General features: G+C 45.4%; 3 protein-coding genes and 1 non-coding gene across 5 annotated transcripts; 2 read left to right on the forward strand and 2 right to left on the reverse strand.

The window, feature by feature from the left end:
* Positions 1–293: 293 nt before the first annotated feature.
* On the reverse strand, positions 294–2,137 carry cox7b (cytochrome c oxidase subunit 7B). Its single transcript, XM_068744815.1, has 3 exons — positions 2,038–2,137; positions 1,099–1,214; positions 294–509 (listed from the first exon to the last, which is right to left on the reverse strand). Exons 1-3 carry the CDS (start codon positions 2,072–2,074, stop codon positions 426–428), a joined length of 237 nt encoding a protein of 78 aa, XP_068600916.1. The 5' UTR covers positions 2,075–2,137; the 3' UTR covers positions 294–425.
* Positions 2,138–2,338: 201 nt separating this feature from the next.
* Positions 2,339–2,449, forward strand: trnal-caa (transfer RNA leucine (anticodon CAA)). The gene is made up of 2 exons: positions 2,339–2,376; positions 2,404–2,449. It is a non-coding gene; the product is annotated as a tRNA-Leu (tRNA).
* A 657-nt stretch (positions 2,450–3,106) lies between these two features.
* pgrmc1 (progesterone receptor membrane component 1) lies at positions 3,107–5,520 on the reverse strand. Its single transcript, XM_068745060.1, has 3 exons — positions 5,226–5,520; positions 4,101–4,256; positions 3,107–3,990 (listed from the first exon to the last, which is right to left on the reverse strand). Exons 1-3 carry the CDS (start codon positions 5,518–5,520, stop codon positions 3,896–3,898), a joined length of 546 nt encoding a protein of 181 aa, XP_068601161.1. The 3' UTR covers positions 3,107–3,895.
* Positions 5,521–6,387: 867 nt separating this feature from the next.
* rab24 (RAB24, member RAS oncogene family) lies at positions 6,388–10,885 on the forward strand. 2 transcript variants are annotated; one of them, XM_068745057.1, is made up of 9 exons: positions 6,388–6,566; positions 7,089–7,280; positions 8,108–8,176; positions 8,270–8,348; positions 8,543–8,610; positions 8,747–8,846; positions 9,012–9,062; positions 9,369–9,428; positions 9,629–10,885. In XM_068745057.1, the coding sequence occupies exons 2-9, from the start codon at positions 7,164–7,166 to the stop codon at positions 9,697–9,699; spliced, it is 615 nt and encodes a 204-aa protein (XP_068601158.1). In that variant the 5' UTR covers positions 6,388–6,566; positions 7,089–7,163; the 3' UTR covers positions 9,700–10,885. The 2 variants fall into 2 exon arrangements, with proteins under 2 accessions (XP_068601158.1, XP_068601159.1); XM_068745058.1 differs by having other exon boundaries at positions 9,632–10,885.
* The last annotated feature ends 101 nt before the right edge of the window (positions 10,886–10,986 follow it).

The raw sequence follows: 10,986 nt of genomic DNA on the forward strand, positions 1-10,986 counted from the left end.
AAACTTCACCTTCACCACAGTTGAGTTATATTGTACCTTCTATTGAACTAAACCGTAGGTAATTAAATTGCATACTGAAAAAAGAAAAAAAAAAGTTCAAATAAATGAATCTTTGTTTATAAAGATGTAGAATGTAGAAGTAACTAACAACTCCCACACACCTTCTGGTGGGATAACAGTTGGCAAATGTGAATCTGTAAACAGGCATAAAGCCTGCCATGACCTTGAATCGGGAAAAAGCTTCAGAGCATCGCCTGTTGTCAATATTTTAAAGAGATTTCACACAGTTTCATATCAGAAGAATCACAATTTATTTGAACAAAGTAATATCTTGGAATAAACACGCATTCATGGTCTGAACACTGAGCTATTCATTAATCATTTGTACAGCGAGTTTCATTGGGTGGGACGCGTGGCCATTTATTTTACTCCTCGGGCTTTCTCCACTCTTTGGGCATGATCCTCCCAACAGGTGACAAATTCCAGTTGATTCCAATCTGAGTCGCCACCTACACAAAGAGAAGAGACCAGTTTATCAAACAGCAACTCTCCACCTCTTCCTCAAGGAACTCATTGCCAAGAATTCAACTCAAAGTCTCATGTCATTAATGTCATGCCAACCCTGAGCAACAAACTCGACAATCTACAGTTTGTACATAAATCAAAGCTAACCCGAGTAACACTGCATTCAAGTTTAAAACGCCGCTAAACATTTAAACATAGCAATATAATTTATTTAAAATCTGATCAGACGTCTCACAAATATCAATAAGCCCGTTCAGCTATCCTTAGAGAGGCTAGAAGGCGGATTCAGAGAAATCTCAAAACAAAATAACTGTCAACAGTGTCTGTTGTCAGGTCACACAACGTCCCTGCTCAGGAATGACAAAAAGAGTTTCCGTTTCCGTTTAAAAATCGCTCATGCGTAGAAAGGAATCCATGAAATATCAGCATCGTTGCCGTTCTCCATGATTAAACTCTTTGAGCCGTGTTCTAAACAGCACCTGCTGTAAAACAGGACATTTTAACCTGCAGTTGTGATCCTCCATCACCCACAATGTGAACCGGCTCCCAGGTGTCCAATAGAACGCTACTTACATACGACCACACAGCCGTACAGAAGACAGCTCCTCCAATCAGTACAGTGTTGCCATGCTTTTCGTGGAAGTCCTGCGGGGCAGACGACCCGTGCCTCACCTGCCTCACGGCCTGACCTGGATGACAAAAACACTTTTCACATTCCTGTGGCGCATTACGACAGGAAACCTTTGCTGTGTGTGGCATTCAGCAGCCATTTATTGATTCCTAACAATTGAGCTGAATGTAAAGTTAATATTTTAACAGTCTCAGGTTGCATAAAGGCGATATAATTACTAGAATTAGAGACTAAATGGTGGTCAGATACAAAGAGAGGTCCTGTGTATATCACTGCATTTCTATTTCTGCTAGTGGTCAGTAAAACATTTATATTTTTTGCCCCCCAGAGTGTTTTCTAAAACAATGCAATGAATGGCGAAAAAACAACAACTCCAAAGACATTTGTGACTAAATTAACCAGCAGAACAATATTTTGCTTATTTGGCATGATGTTAATGTATTTTTACTATTTCACGTGTATCATATGCACAGAGTAAACACATGCTATAACCAGAGGTGCTAATGCGCAGCATAACAACCACTGGGTGCACTTTCGTTTGAAGTTAGCTCTTCGTTATCCTCAGCTGCGCGTCGACCCACGGCCACTCCACAAACACCGACAACGATACGAATGCAACCTACGTATCTAAACGTAAAATAAAACGCAGGTTGCATTAACTTCCTGTAGAGAATCCCATACTTTTATTGATATTTTAAGAAATACCACTTTAATTCGGAGTGCTAATGCTAGCTGGCTAGGCGTGGGCTGTTGGTGTTAGCACGACAGCGGTCAGAGAACACGAGAAGACGGCCAGACTTGGACTCAACTGAACCTAAAAACGACACCTGGCTTGAATTCATACAGAAAAAATGCTTTTTGCGAGAAACCCTTTTCCTTACCGGTGATTCTGACTGCAGCTTTAGCTAACCGGTACATCTTGCTCAGCCTGGTGCGCTTTGATACCCTTGAAATCTGTTATGGCGGCCGCACGTCGTCACAGCGGAAGTTACAGTGTGCGCATGCGCGGGTTAAAGGGAACCGCTGGACGATTTAAATGCGACTGAAATACATTTTAAGACGTTGGTAGAGTGAAATAAATATAGAAACCAGTAACGTTATCTTTAACGATCAATGACGACAAATATCCTGTTATGAGACTGTTATGGATATAATAATACCGGGTTCCGTCTCTGTAACAGTGTCAGGATGGCCGAGTGGTCTAAGGCGCCAGACTCAAGGACGCGGTCCTTCCGTAGAAACGGGAATTCTGGTCTCCAGATGGAGGCGTGGGTTCGAATCCCACTTCTGACACATACCTTTTGACGTTCAAAATATAATTATTACAAGACGTATCAGTCAATAGGGAGCTACCTTGTGATTTAAGTCATATAAAGTAAATAAAACGTTTTCAGCGAGCGCAAAATTCTTATTTTGTATAACAGGAGAATGAAAAACCTACTCCGTCGGTTAAAGCGCATGCCAAAAACATAATAAAATATTCATTCATTCATTGTCCCAACCGCTTAATCCGTTATCGGGTCGCGGGCCAAGCTGGAGCCAATCCCAGCAGTCAATGGGCGAGAGGCAGGGGACACCCTGGACAAGCCGCCAGTTCCATAATAAAATATGTTAGTCGATTTAATAGCACTTTAATAAAGCAGCTGATTATTAATTACTGCATTTGTCATGATATATATTTACTCTTCATTCTCAATTTAAATGAATTTCAATCCCATTCCAGATATTCTTGTCAGGCGTTGGTTTGTTAGGATTGATTGAAGTTATGGATTTTGATATTTTTTGGCATCAGGAACAAGGATTAGATTCTGGTGGTGAAGCAGATCCTCTGGATCTTGAATTTGTGATTCGGAACTATTGCGAGTCTGAAGGGTAAAAGTGAGCTTCTAACGGACAGTGTAATTCATTCAATCACTTAGAGGTCTCATAAAAGATAGCAGAAGCCTCGCTTTTCATTTTTATTTTATTAAATCAACATTTTTTCACAACTATTATAGTATTAGAATATTTGGTTTATGCATCTACATACATGTTAAAAAAGTTGGATTTGTATAAAGAAAATTGGACAATGTCTCAAGTTTTTACAGGGACAACAGTGAATAATAAAGAGCTTGCAAATAGCTGGTCTTGATTTTCTCGTGAGAAATAAGAATCTGTGAATAGCACAAAGGTGTTTCACCTTACAGTGGTGAGTAACGGCCAGACAGGATACACCAGAGAGATTTTTCTTAGAATTTTATTTGAAATCTGCTCTCTTGTCCAAGATTCTAAATATGTTTCTAAATTAAATTTCTTCCTGAGTTTATTTCTTTCAAAGTGAGCCAAGCCAAACCGCAGAAAGAGCAATGTTTACGACCTGCAACACAACAGCAGTGACAATCACCAAACGAACCACGAGAGTCCTGCAGACAAACACGTCTGAGGACCTGCTGGAGGAGATCTGAGCAACGCCGGCCTCCTTCGCCGGACTAATCTGCAAACCTCAGGACGAACAGTTTCATAAAAACGAGGAATTGCTCCGATGAACAGTGAATGATGTGAAGCCACACGAGAACAGTTCAGAACGGATTATAGCTGATAATGTCATCCAAACAGCTAACACGGTGAACAGATAAATGGAACTGAGTCAGTATATAAAATCCAGGATAATAATGGCCTATACGTCAGAAACCCAACGGGCATCGCCGTTACCCAGAAACATTAGGGCCTTCATCCGTTCCCCTGTTGGTCGTTTACTTTCTAGTCCGCCTTTTTGTCTCTTCCTTCCTCGTCGTCCGTGTACTCTGTGGGTTCCTCTCCGGGTTTCAGGAGCTTGCCGATGTAGTCGTACTTAACTGGGACAGGGAGAACACAAAATGGAGAAAAAGATTCATTACGGCGTTAATGCTAAACTCAGGCAGTGATTGAAGGACGAATTCCGTTTGAGGACTTAATCTCCACACACCGGTGAACTGAGCCTCCCACTCAGCGAGGCTCTCCCGTTGCATGGCGTTCAGGTCTGACAGGTCGTCGTGTTCGTCTTTCAGGGCGTCCTTATCGAGGCAGAACGTAGCCAAACCTCTGGACGCATCCTTTCCTGCGAACACGCCATACGGCCCCTCTGCAAGACAGCAAAGAGACCATCAAGAGGAAGACATTCGGTCCCTTTCAAGTCCGTTTCCTGTCCGTTTGTAGGAGACAATACAGCTTTGTTCCATTTATATATTACAAGGAAAATATAATTACTTTAATTTATACAAAAATATTTCCTATAAACATACATCTAGGTTTTGGAAAAATAGGCATCAAATAAATCAACCAAAAGTTGTATTTCTTTGTGTATTCTATGAGTTTAAGTGTAATTATTACCCTCTGCCTGTGGACCAAAGTTAAATATCTTCACGCCAACAAGCAGAGTTTTGGCTCCAAGTCTGCAGTTAACCAGCAAAGGTTGCAAGACAACATGCCATCATGATGGCCAAAGGTTACAGACACCAGAGGTTGCGATCGGAGATGATGTGAACGCAACGAGGTCCGACTCTAATCCGGTTCAGAGCTACAGAAACGGAAAGGCCTTCAAAGGACGAGACGAGGCAGGCGTCACCAGACTCGGCAAAGCAAACCCCGCATTTAGAAGGAATAATACTTCTGTTAATACTATAAAATACTTCTAGACGATGAATATCTAAATAGCACCAGACTCCAGGTGGAGGTGTAAATGGTTATTGTAGCCGTTTCGCCGCATTCACGCCAAATCAACGAGGGAATCTACGCGAGCGGCCTCGAGGACGACTAAACAGGCTGGTGGCGTGACTCATCCTCTTGCATAGACGATCTCTGGTTTCAAGGCTACAGGGGCCGCGCTGTTGTGAAACACAACCCGGAGTCGGAAGGTTCACCGGAGGCGTGACGTCATCTCGTCACGTTAAAAACAAACTATAACGTTGGTGATAATGTCAGCTAAACGTTTCTTTTTTTTTTTTTAATATAAGCAAACGTGTCACGCCAGCGGCTGCCACGTGACGTTACGTCCGCGCCACGAGGGGAGAACTAGCTAGTTACACGTGAACGTTACGTTACGTTACGTTACCCGGCCCGTAAAACTTCTTCCCTCTGGTCACGTCGAACACTTTCCCGTTGACGGCCATGAGGATCCTCGGGTCCTGCAGCCCATCGTAGGGCTTCAGCTCCGCGATGGTAAAATCCCGCTTCTTCAGCTTGGGCAGCGGCTTTTCCGCCTCGCCGAGCTCCGGCTGTTTGTCTCCGCGGAAGATCTTGTACAAGAGGAACAGGCAGACACCGAGCAGCGTCAGGTTCAGCGGGGACGTGAACACTTCGTGAAAAATGCCCCCAGAAGTCGACTCGCTGTTCTCTGCTTCCGCCATGTTGAATTCTGTCTGGATGTTGGGCGTGACGTCCTATGAACCTTGAACCAATCGCAGCCGCAGCCCCGCCGGAAGTAAATTACGTCATCGTCTGTATATCCAATCCACGGTTTCACATTTCCTTCAGGAATGGAAGCAATTCAGAAAATGTAATTTATTTTTTTTAGAATTCCGATTTTGTTTATCCTTCTTTTGTTTCAGATATGATTGTTTATATATAAATAAAGGTTTTAAAAAAAATCAACTGATTTTGCGCATGCGCTGTTTGCAAGCAGCGCTGACGTAGTGAAGTGTTTGGGAAGTTTGGAGGGGGAGTGGAATACAAATCAATCGAACCCTTAATCTTTTAGCTGATGATACTGTTTTGCTCTTTAAAAATCACACATGGCATTTCTAATATCGTGAGATTATAACAATTCATAATAGAGACCAAATTAAAATCGGTAAAAATGATGTGAAATATTTAGGAGGAATGATAAGTAAAGATAGAATGTCTAGTGAAAACACAAATATTCAAACTATTCTGTAAAAAAAAAAAAAAACAATATTAAAAACCAGCTTCTAACGACGGACTGTCTGCCCAGTTGCACACTTCCGGTGAGAGTCTCACCGAATCGTTCATTTCCGTGTTCTCCGAACAGAACCCGGACTCCTCTTTGGTTCCTGTCCAAACTAAACAATGCTCAGATGGACATTTCGTCCCAGCTGATTCCTGCCAGCTGCTGGGCCTCCTCAAAGTAAAAATAAAAGAAGCGGAACCCCTCTCCTCTGGAAGCGATGCCGCTCTTCGTCTTCACGCGACTCCAGCGGCGACTCGCGTGACATTTCAGCCATTGCGCAACAGCGGCAGCGACGTTCCTAGCTAGCTGCTGCTGCTTCTCAGCATTTAAATCGCTGCCGGTGTCGCGGAGCGCCGGGCGGGGATGACAAGCCGTTCGACGTCCGCCGACGGTACTTCGGATCAGGGCTGGTAAGAACGGATGACGGTCCCGGTCCCGGTCTGGCTCTTGTTCGGACAGGATCTGCTGATTCGAGCTAGCTTCCAGGTGAGTTCCGGATCATGCTGGGCGCTAGCTGCGTTAGCGGGACCCTCAGCCCCCTGCTTCGCTGCTGTTCGTCCCAGATCACGTTACATTTCATTAACAGAGCGTCGTTTCAGAGAATATTTCACCACAGGACAGGTTATATCTAAGTTGGATCAAATAAGTGTAAGATAGGACTTGATCTTGGCTTTTAAGATACTTATTACACGTTTACCTTTTATTTGAAACGGATTGATGAAGGATGTTTGTTTGCGATCAAATAAAAAGTGTGGTTATTCTTGGCTACGATAATGTGTCATATTTAATAGGAAACATGTTAATTTCATACTAATATTTTTCTTTTCTGTACTATTGTCCATGAAGTACTATTTTAATCTTTTACTGGACTGTGTTTAATAATAATACGGGACTCATCAGTATTATTCTATGTCTTTAGCATCCCTCCTAAATTACAGTCTTGGATGAACGCTGTTACAGTTTTGCTTTCGCTTCAGCATGTCATGGTTGAAATGCTTCTTTCCACAGCACCCTAAACAGCCTCTACAGCCCCCCCCCCCCCCCCCCCCTCCCGTTGTCTGCCGTGGTCTCTGAGCCGTCGCTATGAGTGCGATTCGTGTGGATGCTAAGGTGGTGATGCTGGGGAAGGAGAGCGTCGGGAAGACCAGCCTGGTGGAGCGATACGTCCATCATCGCTTCCTGGTCGGCCCGTACCAGAATGTGAGTGGGTTGGATCCTACTACTACTACTACTACTACTACTACTACTACTACTACTACTACTACTACTACTGTACTCTCGGCTTGTCCCCTGAGAGGTCGCCGCAGCAAATCAATGTTCTCCACTTCACCCTGTCCTTCGCGTCGTCCTCCCCAACACCAGCCACTCTCATGTCCTCCCTCACTACGTCCATGTATCTTCTCCTGGGTCGTCCTCTAGCCCTGTTCCCTGCAGCTCCATCCTCAGCATCCTTCTACAGATATAGTCCCCGTCTCTCCTCTAGACATGTCCAAACCATCAAAGTCTGTCCTCTCTGACCTTGTCTCCAAAACGTCTAACCTTCACTGTCCCTCTTATTGTCTCACATAATATGAGCCAAATTCAGAGAATGTCTTAAAACATGATTGAATCCTGACTTTGTGTTCAGTAATATTTCACTCTAACTCTAAGCATAAACTGTCAGACAAGCATTTGCAGAATCAGTTTTGACGCGGTTTCAGCAGGGCGCCTCCCTCGCGTCGTCTCGCGGATGATCCGCTACGATCTGCTTCTGTCGTCACGGTTACACGAAGTGATGCAGTTACCTTGGAAACTATTAATGTTTTACACAGTTTTAATATAACATGGGTTCAAAATAAAACGTGTTGCAGAAGACTTTTACATTTTGTCTGCAGTACTTTAGGACTTGTTGCTAATTTACAGCTGATTGCAATGAATAAACAAGTTATTTAGAGGATCTGAGCAGAAGCTTCGTGTTATAGTAAGTCCTGAAACATTTCATGACGAGCACCTGATGCTTCACGCCACCGGTTTTCTCTCCCTGACAGACTATCGGCGCCGCTTTTGTCGCCAAATCGATCCAGGTGGGAGACAAAGTGGTCACCCTGGGAATATGGGTGAGTTCAGGCTCCCGGCAGAGACGTGCATCTGCTGCTCAGCCCCCCCCCCCCCCCCCCCCCATCTCACTCCTCTCTTCTTCGGTGGCTCAGGACACCGCTGGATCAGAGCGCTACGAAGCCATGAGCCGCATCTACTACCGAGGGGCCCGGGCCGCCATCGTCTGCTACGGTAAGAACGGATCACACGCAACTTCTCGCGCCGTGTAAAGTTTATAGGTTTAAAGAGGACCCACATCTCCACATGGAGGGGCAGCTGTGCCCCCCCCCCCCCCATGGACCGCTGTCTCTGCAGTAAACGCACCTTACCGATGACGCCGTTCTGTTGGTGGAGGCTGAACATTGTTGTGTTTTCTCATGTTCCAGATCTGACTGACAGCGGCAGCTTCCAGCGAGCTCAGTTCTGGGTGAAGGAGCTGCAGACCTGTGAGGAAGTAAGAGTGTTTCTCACGTTAATGAAATGTGATGGAGGTTAATGTGCCCTCTGTTGCCCTCTGTTGCCCTCCATTGATTTATTTTGACCCCCCCCCCCCGCTGACTGCAGTAGTTGAGCTCTGCTTTATTCCTCAGCACTGTAAGATCTACCTGTGCGGCACTAAGAACGACCTGCTGGAGGCAGACCGGAGCCTCCGTCAGATCGACTACCACGACACGCAGGACTTCGCTGAAGGTGAGAGACGCTGTTATAGCCACGCCCTCATGGCTGGTCGATAACTGTTATAGCCACGCCCTCATGGCTGGTTGATAACTGTTATGGCCACGCCCTCATGGCTGGTCTATAACTGTTATAGCCACGCCCACTGACTCTAACCTCACTGTCTGGCTTTGGTTTCAGAGATTGGAGCACAGCATTACGAGACATCCAGCAAAACAGGAAGTAACGTGGGTGAGTCACGCCGTCGTCATGCCTGCATATGTTTAATCTGCTCCTATTGGACGACGTGCGTTTGCACTTGTTCGCTATGGAAGTGAGACGACAACTTCAACGTGCTGGTCGCCTCTCTGCCTGAGTCCAGCTTCGTGCTCAGGACACGGCGGCTACGTCTCGGATTAGCGTTGCTAGCAGGCTACCCACAGACTGAATAATACAGTCGTCATAGTCAGTGCTTTGATCACACAGACAATGAAAGCATCTTAACAGAAGCAGGATGAACAACCAACGAGCTGACCGCTGTCGTTCTCTGCCTCTCAGATGGATTGTTCCGGAAGGTTGCTGAAGATTACAGCATCGGTGCCTTACAGTTCACGACAGGTGAGTGTTGGCTTCACTCCGGCACGGCCTGGGCGAGCTGCAGCTCCGGGCTGAACCAGTCTCACCTCGTGGTTACGGGTGAGGCCAGGTGGAACAGGAATAGTTCCCCCCCCCCCCCCATATCTGTCTCATTCGGCCCATCTGAGAGGGTTTCCACCAGCTTTGCACAAAGTCATGGTCTGAAGTCTCTCTCTCTTCAGCAGAGGAAGCGGGCGTCAATCTGGGCCAGAAGAAAGAATCATACCTCTACTCCTGTTGCCATAACAAGTGATGCTGAATAAAAGCCCCCCCCCCCCCTTGCTGGAGTAAATCCTGGATGTACTGGATGGGCGAGAGATGACTCTGGAACTGGGATCCAAGGAAAGCACCGTTTATATCTAGTTAAATATTTTTTTTTCTTTTGTGCCATCGAGGACTGACAGACTTTATAAAGGAAAAGCGACTTGCATTTCTGGGCGGGGAGGGATTCAGACGGGCGTCGTGTCCCGAGGTTTGAGAGGACGACCTGAGGCGACGGTGATTTGTGCCAGTGGGCAGACTGGCCGCTGATCAAACGAGGCTTCAGGAGGGAAACTGATCTGTTTACAACTTTGCGTGTGTGTGTGTCCCTCCCTCCCCCCGTCCCCGTCCCCGTCCCCGTCCCCGAAGCGTTTTATGTGACTATCGTAGATCTATTCGCAGAGCTGGCTATGGTATGCACAGTATACACAGTTGTATATAATGTGCAAATGCTATTTTGCCCAGTGGTCACTTGAGACATTGCAACAACTTGAAGTGTGTTTTATCGCGCCGTCAGAACAGAAGCTTCCATTAACGCTTTGCAGCATCAAAGTTCAGCCGGCTCGTTCCGTGCAAGGCTTTATATTCTAAAACTCCCCCCAGAGCCAATCCGAGCGGTTTGGTTTCTGTGACATCACTATAAAGTCTATGGGGTGGGGGTGGGGCTGCAGAAACACACATGTGAGAGGTGTTTTTGTTAATGCACCCATCTTGGAATTATTTTTCAGTGCTTCTATTAAATCAATTAAACATTTATAGACTGTTACTTAAAATTCTTTATATTTTTCAATCGGTGAAATTCCCTGACATCCAATGGCCTTAGCTGTTTAACGACCGTTTAAAGTGTGAGGGAATGGAAGCGTGACTTTCTGCAGACGCGACGGGGGCAAGGTTCCCCCTTCCTTTGAGTTGAGAAACAGCTTTTTACCAACACAGGAAAGCAATCGTGGTGAAAGTTGGAATGTGAGACAAAACGGTCGTCTCAGCGTATCCAGACAACCGTCTTTGAGACACGACTCGTAATTTATTGCCTTGTATTTTGTGCCACCAGGAAGACACAAAATGGCGTTCCTTCATGTGTTCTATTTGCCGCACAATATTTTCACCGAGCTGTTGGAAGACAGACGAGTGAAGTGCAAACATGTTCTGCAAAATTAAAGATTTTGTTAAAAGAGGAATTGCATGGAGATGATTTTTTTTCTTCTGTTTGTCAAAACTTGAATTAAAAAGACGTGTAAACTGTGAAGTATGACGTTGGTCTTCACCGATCTAAACATTC

Source organism: Brachionichthys hirsutus, chromosome 10 (assembly GCF_040956055.1).
Source record: "Brachionichthys hirsutus isolate HB-005 chromosome 10, CSIRO-AGI_Bhir_v1, whole genome shotgun sequence".
NCBI classification, from domain to species: Eukaryota; Metazoa; Chordata; class Actinopteri; order Lophiiformes; family Brachionichthyidae; genus Brachionichthys; species Brachionichthys hirsutus.

Bases quoted from the DNA above. Each gene is read 5' to 3' on its own strand.
- rab24 (XM_068745057.1), top strand. From the start codon at position 7,164: ATGAGTGCGATTCGTGTGGATGCTAAGGTGGTGATGCTGGGGAAGGAG. The intron at 7,281-8,107 runs GTGAGTGGGTTG...TCTCCCTGACAG, and splicing joins TGGTCGGCCCGTACCAGAAT to ACTATCGGCGCCGCTTTTGT. The intron at 8,349-8,542 runs GTAAGAACGGAT...CTCATGTTCCAG, and splicing joins GGCCGCCATCGTCTGCTACG to ATCTGACTGACAGCGGCAGC.
- cox7b (XM_068744815.1), bottom strand. From the start codon at position 2,074: ATGTACCGGTTAGCTAAAGCTGCAGTCAGAATCACCG. The intron at 1,215-2,037 runs GTAAGGAAAAGG...TTTGTCATCCAG, and splicing joins AGCTGCAGTCAGAATCACCG to GTCAGGCCGTGAGGCAGGTG. The intron at 510-1,098 runs GTAAGTAGCGTT...CTCTTTGTGTAG, and splicing joins GTACGGCTGTGTGGTCGTAT to GTGGCGACTCAGATTGGAAT.
- pgrmc1 (XM_068745060.1), bottom strand. From the start codon at position 5,520: ATGGCGGAAGCAGAGAACAGCGAGTCGACTTCTGGGGGCATTTTTCAC. The intron at 4,257-5,225 runs GTAACGTAACGT...GCTGTCTTGCAG, and splicing joins GAAGAAGTTTTACGGGCCGG to AGGGGCCGTATGGCGTGTTC. The intron at 3,991-4,100 runs GTGTGTGGAGAT...TCCCTGTCCCAG, and splicing joins GTGGGAGGCTCAGTTCACCG to TTAAGTACGACTACATCGGC.